The sequence below is a fragment of the Heterodontus francisci genome, chromosome 32 (assembly GCF_036365525.1).
Source record: "Heterodontus francisci isolate sHetFra1 chromosome 32, sHetFra1.hap1, whole genome shotgun sequence".
Classification (NCBI taxonomy): domain Eukaryota; kingdom Metazoa; phylum Chordata; class Chondrichthyes; order Heterodontiformes; family Heterodontidae; genus Heterodontus; species Heterodontus francisci.
The window spans coordinates 44,815,743-44,834,345 of record NC_090402.1 but is presented as its reverse complement, the minus strand read 5'-3'; the positions used below and the strand labels follow the sequence as shown (position 1 = coordinate 44,834,345).

The window sequence follows — 18,603 nt, the reverse complement described above, 5'->3', positions numbered from 1 at the left end:
CCCAAACCCTGCCATCACCATCCCCGGGTATGTCCTGTCCCACCGGCAGGACAGACCCACCAGAGGTGGTGGCAGAGTGGTCTACAGTAGGGAGGGAGTTGCCCTGGGAGTCCTCAATATCGACTCCGGACCCCATGAAGTCTCATGGCATCAGGTCAAACATGGGCAAGGTAACCTCCTACTGATTACCACCTACCGTCCTCCCTCAGCTGATGACTCAGTAGTCCTCCATGTTGAACACCACTTGGAGGAAGCACTGAGGGGGGCAAGGGCACAAAATGTACTCTGGGTGGGGGTCTTCAATGTCCATCACCAAGAGTGGCTCGGCAGCACCATTACTGACCGAGCTGGCTGAGTCCTAAAGGACATAGCTGCTAGACTGGGTCTGTGGCAGGTGGTGGGAGAACCAACACGAGGGAAAAACATACTTGACCTCGTCCTCACCAATCTGCCTGCCGCAGGTGCTTCTGTCCATGACAGTATTGGTAGGAGTGACCACCACACAGTCCTTGTGGAGACGAAATCCCGCCTTCACATTGAGGATACCGTCCATCATGTTATGTGGCACTATCATCATGCTAAATGGGATAGATTTTGAACAGATCTAGTAATGCAAAACTGGGCATCCATGAGGCGCTGTGGGCCATTAGCAGCAGCAGAATTATACTCAGCCACAATCTGTAACCTCATGGCCCGGCATATCCCCCACTCTACCATTACCATCAAGCCAGGAGGCCAACCCTGGTTCAATGAAGAGTGCAGGAGGGCATGCCAGGAGCAGCCCTAGGCATACCTCAAAATGAGGTGTCAACCTGATGAAGCTACAACACAGGACTACTTGCATGCCAAACTGCGTAAGCAGCATGCGCTAGACAGAGCTAAGCGATCCCATAACCAACGGATCATATCTAAGCTCTGCAGTCCTGCCACATCCAGCCATGAATGGTGGTGGACAATTAAACAACTAACTGGAGGAGGTGGCTCCACAAATATCCCCATCCTCAATGATGGGGGCGCCCAGCACATCAGTGCAAAAGATAAGGCTGAAGTATTTGCAACAATCTTCAGCCAGAAGTGCCGAGTTGATGATCCATCTTGGCCTCCTCCTGAAGTCCCCAGCATCACAGATGCCAGACTTCAGCCAATTCGATTCACTCCGCGTGATATCAAGAAATGACTGAAGGCACTGGATACTGCAAAAGCTATGGGCCCTGACAATATTCCAGCAATAGTACTGAAGACCTGTGCTCCAGAACTTGCCTTGCCCTTAGCCAAGCTGTTCCAGTACAGCTACAACACTGGCATCCACCCTGCAATGTCGAAAATTGCCCAGGTATGTCCTGTACACAAAACGCAAGACAAGTCGAACCTAGCCAATTACAGCCCCATCAGCCTACTCTCAATCATCAGTAAAGTGATGAAAGGTGTCATCAACAGTGCCATCAAGCGGCACTTGCTTAGCAATAACCTGCTCACTGACGCTCAGTTTGGGTTCCGCCAGGGCCACTCAGCTCCTGACTTCATTACAGCCTTGGTTCAAACATGGACAAAAGAGCTGAACTCAAGCGGTGAGGTGAGAGTGACTGCCCTTGACATTTGACCGAGGCAGCATTTGACTGAGTGTGGCATCAAGGAGCCCGAGCAAAACAGGTCAATGGGAATCAGGGGGAAAACCCTCAGCTGGCTGGAGTCAGACCTAGCGCAAAGGAAGATGGTTGTGGTTGTTGGAGGTCAATCATCTGAGCTCCAGGACATCACTGCAGGAGTTCCTCAGGGTAGTGTCCTAGGCCCAACCATCTTCAGCTGCTTCATCAATGACCTTCCTTCAGTCATAAGGTCAGAAGTGGGGATGTTTGCTGATGATTGCACAATGTTCAGCACCATTCGTGACTCCTCAGATACTGAAGCAGTCCATGTAGAAATGCAGCAAGACCTGGACAATATCCAGGCTTGGGCTGAGAAGTGGCAAGTAACATTCGCACCACACAAGTGCCAGGCAATGACCATCTCCAACAAGAGAGAATCTAACCATCTCCCCTTGACATTCAATGGCATTACCATCGCTGAATCCCCCACTATCAACATCCTAGTGGCCTCCATTGACAAGAAACTGAACTGGAGTAGCCAAAGAAATACTGTGGCTACAAGAGCAGGTCAGAGGCTAGGAATCCTGAGGCAAGTAACTCACCTCCTGACTCCCCAAAGCCTGTCCACCATCTACAAGGCACAAGTCAGGAGTGTGATGGAATACTCTCCACTTGTCTGGATGGGTGCAGCTCCAACAACACTCAAGAAGCTCGACACCATCCAGGACAAAGCACCCCATCTACAAACATTCACTCCCTCCACCACTGACGCACAGTGGCAGCAGTGTGTACCATCTACAAGATGCACTGCAGCAACGCACCAAGGCTCCTTCGACAGCACCTTCCAAACCCGCGACCTCTACCAACTAGAAGGACAAGGGCAGCAAATACATGGGAACACCACCACTTGCAAGTTCCCCTCCAAGTCACACACCATCCTGACTTGGAACTATATCGCCGTTCCTTCACTGTCGCTGGGTCAAGATCCTGGAACTCCCTTCCTAACAGCACTGTAGGTATACCTACCCCAAATGGACTGCAGCGGTTTAAGAAGGCAGCTCACCAGCACCTCCTCAAGGGCAATTAGGGATGGGCAATAAATGCTGGCCTGGCCAGTGACGCCTACATCCCATGAATGAATTAAAAAAAAGTATGTGAAAGACTCTATATAAATGCAACTTTTTATTTGTTTTGCTCTTAACAGAAAAGTCACACGTCACTGCTGGTGAATTGAAACATCACAGATTTTTAGCTCTGCTGTGGAGTTAGCACGTATTTAACTGCAATGAAGTATATTCTGTAGTTTCAGCAGTGGTGTTTTTAATCATTGTGTACTTTTGTCTTGTAGGTATCACAGTGACAAACCACCCGATGAACAAGACCAGCGCCAGCTTGTCCCTCGATTACCTGTAAGAATCGGAGTTAACCTTGCACCTAATATTTAATTCTGGGTTGCACCTGTCCACCATCAGATTTCCTTTATTTTGTTTCCTGTTCAGTGCATATATGTGACTATTTCACGAGTTTAAATTTAAAAAAAAAGTTCTTTCCTGCCACATGGCCAATGTACTAATGAGACTTACAAAGACAACAAAGTACCTGAATGTATCGTAGCTGAAAGGGCAATGGTACAGTGTGCTAGTGCACCAATGCACTATGTCACGGAATTGCAGGTGGCTCTTCTCCTGCACCATCTTCCATGCATTAAGCACCAGTTGACAGTTGGCCACAAGGTGGAGTAGATGCTGTTAAACTATTTTAGTGGTAGATGTTATAACACCAGTGAGCATGTCATTGCACATCACACGGATGAATTTTTGCTTAATTATATGATACTGTAGGTATTCAAACTGTGATGCATGGACTTGGAGCATCACTATCTGAGAGGTCTGTGAGGTTATTAGATTTCTGTTTGTCTGGGTCTGGGTACACGGCCTTGTCTTGAGGATCCTGTGTTCAATATTTTTTTCTACATTTGTTGATTTTTGTTTCCACATAATTCCTCTTGTTCCACGTTAAAAAAAACATTTAATGCAATAATGGCACTGTTTTCACTTTTGTGGTTGACAGTGGGTACCCACCAGGAGTATGCGAATGTTTGTACTGGGATCCCCCAATATAGGAGAAAGTTCAAAATATTTAATGTACATTGTGCCCAGCTTTTAAATCCTGATTTGTTGACGACAGGCAGATTGTTGCCTGGATAAATGGGAGACCCAAGTTTTGAAAGCTCAACTTGCATCCGCATTTGCAAAGTCACTAGAGGACAATTTATGCCAGCTTCACCGCATCAATGAGAGGAGGAATGGGAAAAATATCTTGATTGGTACTAAAGAGGAAGAACTGTAGCATAAGTTCATGGAGCAGCTTTGACTTCATACAAGGAGACCTCCCTGGAATGGACCAGTTTTTTGTTTATTAATTCTGTCCAAAAGAATCTAGATAGGAAAGTACTCTTTGGCTGTACTTGTTTTCCCCACTAGCTTAGTTCGAAGCTGCATTGTTAGTCATTATAAACCTGTAGAATAATCACTTGCTGGTGTTTTGATTTCAGAAACTCTCAGTTCCTTTCTTGAATTGTTCTCAGTCTGCAGGGCACAGATGTGGTCATTGCTATCTTCATTATCGTGGCCATGTCCTTCGTCCCGGCCAGCTTTGTGGTGTTCCTGGTGGCAGAGAAATCAACCAAAGCGAAACACCTGCAGTTTGTTAGTGGATGTGACCCTGTGATCTACTGGCTGGCCAACTACGTCTGGGACATGGTGAGAATAGATTTTGTTCTTGAAGAGGTGGGAAGCAATTTCAGCATTAATCTTAAGGCATCACTTTTCACTGTAAAAAGCATCAAAGGCATAAAACATAGTGTATGTTTCACATTGTCATGATTGCTCCAGAGCTGCACCTCTGATTCCAGAATCGGAATCCCATTCTTCACTGGGTTTACCGAGATTTGCCATTTCATTGAAGCAGAGATTTCTGTTTTGTGATTCTTCTTTAAATATATGAAAGTGACTTCAAAATAACAGATATGTTCCATATTGTGTTGGTGTGTACGACTAGTGCATCATTTTATTTCAATGTTCCAATTCAAAAGATCAATAAAGAATCACTTTAAGTTGAAAAAAATGCCCCATGTTCAATATGGTCATGAGCCCTGCAATGCTACAAACTATCTGAATCCATTATAGCTGAAAGACCAAGAGTGCAATATGTTGGTGTGCCAATGCACTATGCTATGGAATTGCAGGTCACAGGTTTTCCCACAGTTTACTATGCTGTAATCAAAGTGCCTGAGATACTAGTATTCCCTTCTAATGTTGAAGGATTATTTGGTAATTCAGTAAAATTAATTGCTTTAATATCCTTTATATGTGCTTTTACCACCTCCAGAGTCGATTACTGCAATACTGACTTTGGTCGCGAAACCTCTAGCTTATTCAAAACTCTGCCATGTTTCAGTCCCCTCTTAAGTTGTTTTTGCTCATCAATCGTCTGTTGTTGATATCAAGCGGCTTTCTGTTCCTTAATGCCTCAAAGTTGCCATCCTCATCTTCAAGTTACTCCATGGGCTTTCTCTATCTTTGACATTTGTTACAGCCCCATTTCCAAATCAGGTTCTGTCTACGCGCTCCCTCTTTATCTGACCATTGGTAGGAACACCTTCAGTTACCTGGGTCCTACTATCTGAAATTTCCTCACCAGATCTCTCCACCTCTCTGTCCTCTTTAAAAATGTCTTCAAAACCCATATTGAAGGCCAAGCTTTTCATTACCCTTGTCATGATTGTATGTGTGGACTTGAGTATTCAAGAATGTATGGTAAATGGGGAAACTGAAAGTAGCTTTATGCTTTGGAGAAAATATTTGACCTGGGGGTTGTTGTAAGGTGAATTAGCCTTTGTAGCCACACTGAGAGCAGTAAGCAAGAACTCTGCAGAAGTATTTAATAAAACACTTGTTAAATCTTTGTTAAAGTTACAGCTGTGATTTCAAGTGTGATTCACTTCAGCCTGAGAAATAACACCCCTCAATATTGCTACTTGCCGGTTCAGTGTAGTTTTTTTACATGCCCTTCTGCCTTCGGGCATTCTTTATATTAAAGCTATTGTAGAAAGGCAAATTGTTGAGAATAAGTAACTCTTTTTCTATTATCATTGTTCTCTAAATAAACTAATGGTTTTCTGCCTCATATTGATATGCTTGGACCAATTTAAACATTGTGACTTCATCACTAGGATTTGGAATAACGTGATATGCAGTATTTCTGAGCCTTCCATGTGCAGCACATACTTTGCTTCCTAACTGTCAAAATATCCTGGAGAAAATGAAAATGGGGGTTGTAAATGGATCTGATCCACAGTGATTACCTTGCCATCACTTACACTTTTAACAATAAAGTACCTCAATAGAATTGAAACAACTTCCAAAAAAGAAATTTGCAAAGTGCAGAATTTCAAATAAGGCATCACTGTTTCCTGTGCAACTCTTAGACAAGATGAACTGCTATTGATATTTAGTTGTTGTTTGTTCATTCACCTTTTGACTCCCCTTCCTTTGTTTCTGTGTCTCCAGCTGAATTACTTGGTACCAGCGACCTGCTGCATCATCATTCTCTTTGTGTTTGATCTGCCAGCCTACACATCACCCACCAACTTCCCAGCAGTCCTTTCACTCTTCTTGCTATATGGGTAAGTCAAGCAATACAGCCGTGAATTAAACCCAGAACCTAAACAACCAATAAAGCTGAGTATTGCTGAAAATAGAGACATTTTGTCAAAGTTTTTTGTCTTGCACTCATCTGGACAACACGCAAGAATACCAATGTAAGGGAAGCAACAAATTTATGTGATATGAGAAGAGAGTGCTGATTTGTTGGCAAGTGGACTCTGATTGGTAGAGGCTTTTCCATGGAGAATGCACCAGTTTATGATGACTAACAGTTAACTACCAAACTTTGTTTGAAATTTAAACCAGACAGCTTGACTCTGATTGGTCAAGGCATTGCCCTGCGCAGTGAACCAGCGAATGGATGCCCCTTATTTTGTTTTACTGAAACAGGCACAATATGTGTATATATTCTTTCTGTCTACAAAGAACAGGGCCCTGTGTATTAATATATGGAGCTTTCAGTACATGCGAATACACCGTATTGCGCCTGTTTGTAAATTTGTTGCTTCCTTTATATTGGTATTCTTGCGAATTGTCCTGATGAGTGCAAGATGAAAAGTTTTGACAAAATGCCTATATTTTCAACATTACTCAAGTTCTGTACCACCAAATGACTATTTGTAAACAATAAATCATTAATCTTAATGTAGCCCTTATTCAAAATATGATGTTCATAATGTTACAAATTCTGATATTATTTTTGATTTTGCTGCCAAATTTATGCCGTCCCATGTTCTCAGTCAAAAATCATGGTGTTATGGCTTGGATTTCCAGTGGTCTCCTTTTGTTTCTAGTGGGAAAAGTCTAACTTGTGCAGGCTAGAAGGTGTTGGAGTTGGTTCCCATTCTGTGCTGAGGTGGTTGACCTCAGCCAGTACTGCAAATGGTGTGCTCTAATTGGCCAGAGTTCCTATTCCTGATCGCTCTATGGTGTCCTCTGCTAGAAAGTGTTCCTGCATGGATGCTAGACGTGGATGCAGCATTTGGCTCAACTTCAGTGCCCTTGCACCATGAAGTAACTTGCTGGCCATTCAGGGTCAAATTTAGAGGTGGTGCTCAAGGGCTGTTGCACACATGTAACTGCAGCAAATTTCAGGAGCGATGGAGACAAACAAATCATAAAGAAGAAATCTAAGCCATGACAACTGGTACAGAAATCTCAAACAAAGTTGGTGTATTCCATCCATCAAAGAGAAAATCTGGTTGAAGAACACACTGTTGTACTCTTAAAGAGCCTAGCCACAACTCTTATTCAGAGAGGTAGTACTTGGAATTTCTTCCTCATCATTCAGGAAAAAACTCCTCTGATCTTAAAAGGAAATATAAGACAAAATAAATGACTTGTACCTATAGTGTTAGGACTTTATAATTTCTCTTAGAAATAAGTACTGAACATACAGTGAATTTAGTGAGTGTTATTATGCCTGCAGTTTGAATGCTTGATTTTATACTTTGAACTTTTTGAGTGGAGACCTGCAAATTTTGTGTCTCCCACATACAATAAGGAGCCAGTCAGCTGAGACACAGTTATGGGATTGTTTCTTCTCTTGAATGCTAATAGTGAAACTTCAGCACTGGCAAGAACATATTTGTACGTGGAGTTCAGGCCCAAGTAAGGTAGACAAGACCAAATAGCTTTTTCTGTTTACTACTTGAGATCTTGTCTGGTTAGCATCAATTCCTCAAATTCTCTTTTTATTCCTGACTATGTAGAACATCTTGTAGGTTTGCCGCATACCATACTGGCCTGAGAAGGATCTGCATTGATTTTACATAGGAACATATGAATTAGGAGCAGGAGTAGGCCACTCGGCCCCTCGAGCCTGCTCCGCCATTCAATAAGATCATGGTTGATCTGATTGTAACATCGACTCCACTTCTCGCCTACCCCAGATAACCCTTCACCCCCTTGCTTATCATGAATCTACCTTTGCCTTAAAAATATTCAAAGACTCTGCTTCCAACGCCTTTTGAGGATGAGAGTTCCAAAGACTCACGACCCTTTGAGAGAAAAAAATTCTCTTCATCTCTATCTTAAATAGGCAACCCCTTATTTTTAAATATTGACCCCAAGTTCTAGATTCTCCCACAAGGAGAAACATCCTTTCCACATCCACCCTGTCAAGATCCCTCAGCATCTTATATGTTTCAATCAAGTCACCTCTTACTCTCCTAAACTCCAGCACATACAAGCCTCGCCTGTCCAACCTTTCCTCATAAGACAACCTGCCCATTCCAGGTATTAGTTTAGTCAACCTTCTCTGACCTTCTTTCAACACATTTACATCTTTCTTTAAATAAGGAGACCAGTACTGCACACTGTACTCCAGATGTGGTCTCACCAATTCCCTGTATAACTGAGGCATAACCTGCCTACTTTTGTATTCGATTCCCCTTACAATAAATAATGACATTCTATTAGCTTTCCTAATTATTTTCTGTGCCTGCATACTAACCTTTTGCGATGCATGCACTAGGACACACAGATTAATTTGCATCTCAGAGCTCTGTAATCTCTCACCATTTAGATAATATGCTTATTCTTTATTCTTCTTGCCAAAATGGACAATTTCACATTTTCCCATATTATGCTCCATTTGCCAGATCTTTGCCCACTCACTTGACCTATCTATATCCCTTTGTAGCCTCCTTATGTCCTCTTCACAACTTATTTTCCTACTTTTCTTTGTGTCATCAGTAAATTTAGCTACCATACCTTCGGTCCCTTCATTTAGGTCATTTATATAAATTGTAAAAAGTTGAGGCCCAGCACTGATCCCTGCGACACACCACTCGTTGCATCTTGCCAACCAGAAAATGACCCATTTATGCCTACTCTCCATTTCTTGTTAGCTAGCCAATCTTCTATCCATGCCAATATGTTACCCACTAAACCATGAGCTTTTATTTTCCGCAATAACCTTTGATGTGGCACCTTATCAAATGCCTTCTGGAAATCTAAGTACTGTACATCCACCAGTTCTCCTTTATCCACACCACGTTACTTCTTCAAAGATCTCCAATAAATTGGTTAAACATAATTTCCCTTTCACAAAACCATGTTGATTCTGCCTGATTATCTTGAATTTTTCTAAGTGCCTTGCTATAACATCTTTAATAATAGCTTCTAATATTTTCCCTATGACAGATGTTAAGCTAACTGGCCTGTAGTTTCCTGCTTTCTGTCTCCCTCCTTTTTTAAATAAAGGAGTTACATTCACTATTTTCCAATCTGATGAAACCTTCCCCGAATATAGGGAGTTTTGGAAAATTAAAACCAACGTATCAACTATCTCACTAGCCACTTCTTTGAGGATGAGAATGAAGTCCATCAGGACCCGAGGACGTGTCAGCTCGCAGCTCCAACAGTTTGCTAATTACCACTTCCCTGCTAATTATAATTTTTTTAAGTTCCTCCCTCCCTTCCATTTCCTGATTTACAGCTAATACTGGGATGTTACTTGTATCCTCTAAAGTGAAGACCAATACAGAATACCTGTTCAGTTCATCTGCCATCTCTTTATTTTCCAGTATTAATTCCCCAGACTGACTTCCTATCGGATCAATTCTCACTTTAACTCTTTTCTTTTTTAACTATCTATAGAAACTCTTACGATCTGTTTTTATATTTCTAGCTAGCTTTCTCTCGTACTCTAAATTTTCCCTCCTTATCAATCTTTTAGTCATTCTTTGTTGTTCTTTATAGTCTGTCCAATCGTCTGATCTGCCACCCATCTTTGTGCAATTATATGCTTTTTCTTTAAGTTTAATGCTATCTTTGTAACCTTTTTGGTTAACCACTGATAGTGGGTCCTCCCCTTGGAATTTTTCTTTCTCATTGGAATGTATCTATTCTGTGTATTTTGAAATATCCCCTTAAATGTCTTCCAATGCATCTCAATTGACCTATCCCTTAACCTAATTTGCCAGTTCACTTTAGCTAGCTCTGCTTTCATACCTTCATAATAGCTCTTATTTAAGTTTAAAATACTAGTCTTGGACCCATTTTTCTCTCCCTCAAAACGCATGTAACATTCAATCATATTATGATTGCTGCTACCTAGGGGCACCTTCATTATGAGGTCATCAATTAATCCTATCTCGTTGCACAATACCAGGTCTAGCATAGCCTGCTCTCTGGTTAGCTCCAGTACATGCTATCCTGAAAACATTCTATGAACTCCTCATCTAGGCTACTTTTGCCTAATTTTTCCAATCTATACATAGATTAAAATCCCCATGATTGTCACCGTACCTTCCTGACAAGCTCCCATTATCTTTTCCTTTATACTCTGTCCTACCATGTGCTTACTGTTAGGGGACCTATACACCACTCCCACGAGTGACTTCTTACCTTTATCATTTCTCATCTCTATCCAAACTGCTTCTGCCTCCTAGTTTCCTGAACTTCGGTCATCCCTCTCTAACACTATCATTAATTAACAGAGCCACCCCTCCACTTTTTCCTAGCTTCCTGTCCTTCCTAAATGTCATGTACCCTTCAATATTCAGGTCCCAATCTATGTCATCCTGTAGCCATGTGTCTGTAATGGCTATCAAATCGTACTTATTTATTTCTATTTGCGGTATCAGTTCATCTGTTTTGTTTCAAATGCTAGTGCATTCAGATACAGACCCTTTAGTTTTGTTCTTTTTTTATTTTTGAAATGTTTAGCTCTGGCTGCTGATTTTCTCTTAGATTTGTGTACTCTGTCACTTCTTATCACGGTCTGTTTATCATTTCCCATATTAATACCTTCCATGTACTCTTTGATTTACCACATCTTCCCAACTTTGATCCCTTGACCCCACTATTTAGTTTAAAACCCTGTCTACTTCCCTAGTTATGTGTCTTGCTAGAACACCAGCCCTAGCATGGTTCAGGTATAGACTGTCCCAATGATATAGCCCCCATTTTTCCCAGTACTTGTGCCAGTGTCCCATGAACCAGAACTCACTCACACCATACCAGTTTTTGAGCCATGCGTTCATTTCTCTAATCTTATTTGCCCTATGCCAATTTGCACATGGCTCAGATAATAGTCCAGAGATCATTACCTTTGTGGTTCTGCTTCTTAATTTGGTGCCTTACCCCTCATACTAACTGTGCAGAGCCTTCTTCCTTGTCCTGCCTATGTCATTGGTACCTACATGGACCATAATGATTGGATCCTCCCCCTCCCACAGTAAGTTCTTCTTTAGCCCTGAGCAAATGTCCTGAACCCTGGCACCAGGCAGGCAACACAGCTTTCTTGACTTTCGTTCTTTGCTGCAGAGAACAATGTCAATTCTTCTCACTATACTATCCCCTACTACCACTATATTCCTTTTTGCTCCCCCCCACTTGAATGGCTTCCTGTACCATGGTGCCATGATCAATCTGCTCATCCACCCTGCAGCCCCCACTCTCATCCAAACAAGCTGAAAGAACCTCAAACATATTGGATAATCACAAAGGTATTCCTGCCCTCTGGCTCCCCTCACCTGCCTCAGCTGCAGCCACACACTCCTGTCCCTTACCACTGACCAAATCAGAAGACTCTAACCTAAAGACTGTGACTGCCTCCTGGTAAAAAATGTCCACGTAACATTCCCCCTCCCTAATTTGTTGCAGTGTCTGCAGCTCAGCCTCCAACTCAATGACTCTGAGCTGAAGTTCCTTGAGCTGCAGTCACTTACTGCAGACGTGTTTGCCCTGGATCACACTTGCATCCAGGAGCTCCCACATGCTGCAGCCATGACAAATCACCTGTCCTGCCATCCTTATTGTGTTTTAATGAACTACTTAATTATTTTTATTCTATTATTTATTTTCCTTTTTTATATATTTTATTAACCCTACCACCAGTTCCTGTACTAGTTTAAACGTTAGGAATAGAATAGATCTTTACCATTTACCAGATACTCACCAAACAACTAGCTTCTTCCCTGAACTCACAGCACTCTGTTCAAGTCACACTAAATCTTTTCCTCTCCAGCTGCTTCTCTGTGTATCTGTGAGCTTTTGGCGCACTATTTAAATCCTCTCCTCTCCCACTGCTTCTCTTCGAATCGCCAATCTTTTGGTGCTTTTTCAGTCCGCTCCTCTCCCTCTCGATGGGCCGACTGGCCTCCTTCTGTGCTTTAAATGACTGTAAAACTGGCAGATCGCAGAGCTTCACAGGCAATGTATCTGTAATGAGCTACAACATAAGCAAGCAAAGATCGACCTTGTTAATATTCTTAACTGTTACTCCAAGACCATTTGCAAGTAACAATTCTTTGGTCTCTCTTTAATGGTACTTAGAATCATAGATTCAGAGACCACAGAAGGAAGCCATTTGGCCAATGGTGTCTGCTCTGGCTCTTTGAAAAAAACTATACAATTAGTTTCATTTCTCTGCTCTTTCCCCATAGGCCTGCTAATTCCTCCTTTTCAAGTATATATCCAGTTCCCTTTGGAAGGTTACTATTGAATCTGCTTCTACCAACCTTTTAGGCAATACATTCCAGATCATAACAACTTGCTGCATAATTTATTTATTGATACAGCACTGAAACAGGCCCTTCGGCCCACCGAGTCTGTGCCGACCAAGAACCACCCATTTATACTAACCCTGCAGTAATCCCATATTCCCTACCACCTACCTTTGTTCTTTGTACCTACACTATGGGCAATTTACAATGGCCAATTTATCTATCACCTGCAAGTCTTTGGTGGTGGGAGGAAACCGGAGCACCCGGCGAAAACTCACACGGTCACAGGGAGAACTTGCAAACTCCGCACAGAGTACCCAGAATTGAACCCGGGTCCCTGGAGCTGTGAGGCTGCGGTGCTAACCACTGCGCCACTGTGCCGCCCCTTCATCTCCACCCTGAATTTTTTTGCCTCATCTTAAATCTCTCGTAACACGTGTCAATAGAAACAATCTTCCATCTATCTACTCTATCAAAAACATTACAAACATCTTGGTGTGTTTGTACAGACTTCCTTTATGGAAAATACCAAATAGAGTATGAAGTTATGAATGAATTTACAATGTTATTGGATATGAAGACAGGTGGTTCCAACTACTCTCGTCACTGTCGGTAATACAAATTCTTTGCAAGTTTATTAAGGAAATTTAATCTTCCAAAAATATCCTTAAAATTCCTTTCAGTTTTATTTTGATTCAGTTGTTGGCAGTGAAAGTAAATGCAATTTAAACCATTTTTATTTCTGAAATTAAGCACGTATTTGGAGCGTAAATGTACTCTGGGTGTGGTGAAATAAAAGCAAAATACTGCCAATGCTGGAAATCTGAAACTAAACAAAAAGTGCTGGAAATACTCAGCAGGTCTGGCAGCATCTGTGAAGAGAGAAGCAAAGTTAACATTTCAGGTCTGTGACCTTTCATCAAGGGTCACATACCTGAAATGTTAACTTTGCTTCTCTCTCCACAGATGCTGAGTATTTCCAGCACTTTTTGTTTTGTTTTTGGGTGTGGTAGCTTGACTTTAAAAGAAACAAAAATAAAACCTTTCATGGAAACAGAGATATGACTAAACAGACAGATGCATTAACTCAATCAAGATGGTATGCCGGGCTTCCTATTGAGAGTTATTGTACACTTAAAACAATGACCAGGAGAAAATGTGACCATAGTTCAGTGAAAGTAGTGCAGTCATCCACAATCGTGAAGTGTGGAACATCCAACTAAGAGCATTAAATTTGAAGCACAAGCCCTAGACTGTATCTTAACCTAGTGTCCTTGTAGAGAGTTTCTGGAGCTAATGTTAGATACATCCTTATTTAGGTTGGGTACTGAATAATTGACACTCTACTTGGACAAGGTCCAAATTGGACACAGTCAAAATAATATGAACAAAGGTTAGCGTATTTTTGATAGTCTGCTTCATGCCAACAGCAGATTTAGTGATTATATTCTGTCATATTTTGTATTACATCAAGGGCACAATTACTCTGCCATCTTCCTTTCACTTTGACTCCTTTGACTGAACTTCAAAAGCTGGAAATCAGACTTTGGACTTAAAATTTCATAATCCAGATTTTAGTGATCAGCCTATTGACTGAAGCTCCCCATCTCAGAGGAGAGACAAAAACAGATGGACCTGTCCCTTTCTTGACATAAAATGCTGTAGTATTGGTGATTGTGAAGCTTCATTGGCAGATGGAGCAAAGTCCATTGTCCAAGTTACCTTTATGTGGAGGAGGGGCAGGAGGGAGGATGGCAGTGTGAATCCTAAAAATAGCAAAGCTGGTAGGACTTAGCTGTTCTTCTGATAGCCATTTTTTGCTGCAATGCCTTTTTCTTATACTCTTGCTATCAAACATTGTAAATATTAGTGCTAAGAATGCACAAATCATGAAAGGCACATTGAGTCAAAACAATGATTGCGACAGAATCCCTTTCCAAATCAGTGAACAATTTGCTTGTTTGTCTTGACCCATGAACTCATGAGTATTTACAATCACTGAACAATAAAACTGTGGTTCACATTGTATTTTTTCATGTTAAGGTGAATGGAGTTGTTGGCTGAATAAATTGTTAACAAGTGATTGTATGATGGGTAAAAATGGTCATCCTTTGGATAATGTGAAACATTGTTTTGGGATATAGGGGAGGCGGTGGCGTAATAGTAATCCAGAGCCCAGTCTATTGCTCTGGGGACATGGATTCGAATCCCACCATGGCAGATGGTGAATTTAAATTCAATTAATGAGCAGCGCAGTGGTTAGCACCGCAGCCTCACAACTCCAGCAACCTGGGTTCACTTCTGGGTACTGCCTGTGCAGAGTTTGCAAGTTCTCCCTGTGACTGTGTGGGTTTCCGCCAGGTGCTCTGGTTTCCTCCCACAGCCAAAGACTTGCAGGTTGATAGGTAAATTGGCCATTGTAAATTGCCCCTAGTGTAGGTATGTGGTAGGAGAATGGTGGGGATGTGGTAGGGAATATGGGATTAATGTAGGATTAGTATAAATGGGTGGTTGTTGGTTGGCACAGATTCAGTGGGCCAAAGGGCCTGTTTCAGTGCTGTATCTCTAAATAACCATTTTAAAAGAACTTTTTAATTTAGATTTTTTAATGCATTTGCACCTACTTTCCTCAATACATGCTTTAACAAGTGTTTAATATTTATAAGGTGTAATTTTATCTAATTTAGAGGAAAATATATCAAATGTCAGAGGGATTTGGTGTTTAAATAGAAGGAGCTGATGCTAGGTTGAAAGAGAAAACGAGGATACATTCAATCCTCACCCTCAGAAAAAATACATATTTCTCGATTTTCAAGTAATTGTTATTTTATATTCTTCTAACTGCAGGTTGTATGTTTTTGTTTTAATGATTTTGTATCTGCCAGCGATCACATCAAAAGGTTGCATTTAGAACCAAGTGTTATAACTCTGCCCATTTCCTTGATTGAGCAGAATTCCCCAGTTATACGAATTACTGTGGAGTTAAGTTCATAAAATAGATTGTCCTCTCCCCATCTCTTTTCTCCCAACTGGACGAACATTGCCTCTGACACTCTCTTATTCAGAGCCGTAGCTGTTACTGAGACTATTCCACCTCCCAGCTGGAGGATGGGAAAAAAGATCTGGACATTAGTTTTTAATGAAGTGCATGTTGATACATTCAATCTTGGAAGAAAGTAATTTTGTATAAGTGGCCTTGGCACATATGCAAGTTGGGAAGTATGTACTCATGAGACTTAAGCAGGTTCTGGGAATACTCACAGGCAGTGGGATTGACTTCAGTTTCGGCCAGAAGAATGTTTATGTGTGAAAATTGCCCTTTGTAAATGGAAAGAGATGGTAACACTAACTTACATGTAACACTAGCTTCTCATTCGTTGTTCGAATTCACAGCCAGCACTATGTTGAGCGAATGGTGGGGGAGCCATTCCTCAACCTAGCACAGGTTTAACCAACATCATTGCGGAAGGGTTGATTTCAAAAGCAGCCCAGAAACTGGGAATGAAAGCCTCCTCTCTAGTGATTGACTGCCATTCATGGCACATAATTGTCCTCAAATGGCAACTGTTCCTAAAATCTCACATTACCACTCCTGACCCTGTTTGTTTCATTCTTGTTGATCTGCCTGTGACTTGGCCATCAGCACCACATTTAGTTTTGTAGCTTTTATATTTTTTATACTTTTTTATATTTGATTCACCCGAATAAAAAACATCAGGAAAAGACAGGCTGCTGAAAAAGAGCACAAAGAAATCCCTGATGTGTAAAATTAGTGAACTTACAGATGTATTGTGAAGAATGACTGGAGTACCAAAAAGCAATCATTCGGTTTGAAAATAAAGGCAATATGAAAAGCAGATTTTGGTATTGATTTGATTCCTGATATGAATTTGTCCTTTGGCTGAAAGTTTGCCCTATGTTGAGTTATTAACTGATTTCAGTTTAGTTACTTAACAACTCGATCACAGCAAGTCTGCAGGATAATTTCTGAAAATTGAGGTTTGTTTTATAATGACAGGTGCTCTACTCTCATCTGCAGTCTTTAGGTTCTACTCATTGTCTGTCTGATCAACCATCTGTATTTCACCGTGATGCTCAAATCCAGTCCGTAGTTCTCAGTTCATTTAGTGGCAGTACAGGTACCTGAGAAACTTCAAAATAATTCTGGTCCTGATTCCAAAAGAAAATTGAAACCACTTTTTGTTTTTGTCCGCATTCTAACCAGCATTGTCTCAATGCCACCTACTATATTCTCACAACGGAGCAATAACTTTCAAAAGCCAACAGGATTGAAGTTTTTGAAACTTCTTATCCTTTGCATCCTCTCTCATATCCAGGTGGCAGAGAGCACCAGTCTGCCAATGCAATGCACCACAGTGTGGTAAGACATGAGTTTGTAACATATTCGTAGCTGCAATTCCCCATCTAGTGAACACTTAATTTCATTCTGGCTATTGGGAAGGTGTGGAGTGGGATCAATAAGCTTTCATTCAGGAAAAGAGGGAAAGTCAGCAGATGAGATCAGCTGGTCCCTTTTATCGCAATTATAAAATATCAGCAGTGGAAAGCTGCCCCACACCTCTGATCCCTCCTGGGCAACATTATGTGATGACCAAAATAGAGGGAGGAGCACAAACTTGGAAAGCAGGGGCATGATCACTGATCTTTACTATTGTTGCTTGCTCCACAGTTGGTCAATCACTCCAATCATGTATCCAGCTTCCTTCTGGTTTGAAGTTCCCAGTACAGCCTATGTGTTCTTGATTGTCATCAACCTCTTCATTGGTATCACAGCAACGGTTGCCACATTCCTGCTTCAACTTTTTGAACATGACAAGGTGAGTACTCGAGCAGTGTGAACTTGTTGTACTGCTTTCTTCTCCTGCTCTTTCACTTTTCCTTCAGATGCGGTAGGTCTGAGAGCAAAAGTCAAGTGGTTGGTAACCATCTTGTACAGCTTATTTCTCAGATTATTGCTTTATTGTCACTCACTTGTCATGCTTACTATGTTGTTTCTGATACCAATGTTACTGTATTTTTCTTTCTTGTATCCTGCCAGAGTATGTCCTTTAGATGCAAAACCGTTATGAAGAATTATTGTTTTTTTTTTCAGCTGCTTTATTTCCTTTAAGTATTTCCGTTTGAACAGTGAGGGCTGCTGCTGTCATTGTTCTCAGGGATGTGGCCATTACTGGTAATGCTGCAAATTATTGACAGTTCCTAGTTACCTTGCAAAGGTGGTGGTAGTGATGGGACTTCTTGAACAGCTGCTGTCGTTGTATTGACAGGGCCCCCACCAGGCGGCCAGACCTACTGACCCAATAATGTGAAGATGAACAAAACGCAATTTTGAAATGGTGAACCCTGAAGTACTCTTGGCTAAGGGCTGCTTCTACTTTATTAATGCACTGTCAAGTTCAGTCAAGACTCCCATACATGGGCAGGATACCTACAAAAATCATCAGCAGTCAATGATTAAACAAAATTATTCTAAAGTGCAAAGAAACCACCAAAATCAAAATTTGATGATTCTTTGCAATCTCTTTCAAAGGAATATTAATCATAAGGCCCCTCTTCTTCAAGCTTCAACACCTTATTAAACCAAGTCTCCTCTGTCTGTTAAGGTGGATCCAAAACATCCCATGGTACAATTCAGGGAGTTCTACTAGTATCCTGGACAAATTATTCTCTTAGCAAACATCACCAAAAGCATATTAACTAGTCATGCATTATAGTTACTGTTTGTGGGATCTTGTCGTGCAAGGTTTTCTGCCACATTTCCCTAAACGAGTGACAATACTTTTAAAAGTACAACAGTAATTGGATGTGAAGTGCTTTGGTGCACCTTGAGGCCATGATCAGGTGCTATACGGATGCAAATGCATTTGTTAGTTA

The 18,603-nt window shown here is 41.4% G+C and overlaps 1 protein-coding gene across 4 annotated transcripts in view; it reads left to right on the top strand.

Annotated features, from left to right (window-relative positions):
• abca2 (ATP-binding cassette, sub-family A (ABC1), member 2) overlaps positions 1-18,603 on the top strand; it is a 585,325-nt gene that overhangs the window by 508,445 nt on the left and 58,277 nt on the right. For all 4 annotated transcript variants that reach the window (XM_068012728.1, XM_068012729.1, XM_068012727.1 and 1 more), the window contains 4 exons: positions 2,935-2,995; positions 4,174-4,348; positions 6,158-6,273; positions 17,399-17,546. In XM_068012728.1, coding sequence (XP_067868829.1) covers positions 2,935-2,995; positions 4,174-4,348; positions 6,158-6,273; positions 17,399-17,546 — 500 coding nt within the window. The remainder of the gene's footprint in view (positions 1-2,934; positions 2,996-4,173; positions 4,349-6,157; positions 6,274-17,398; positions 17,547-18,603) is intronic.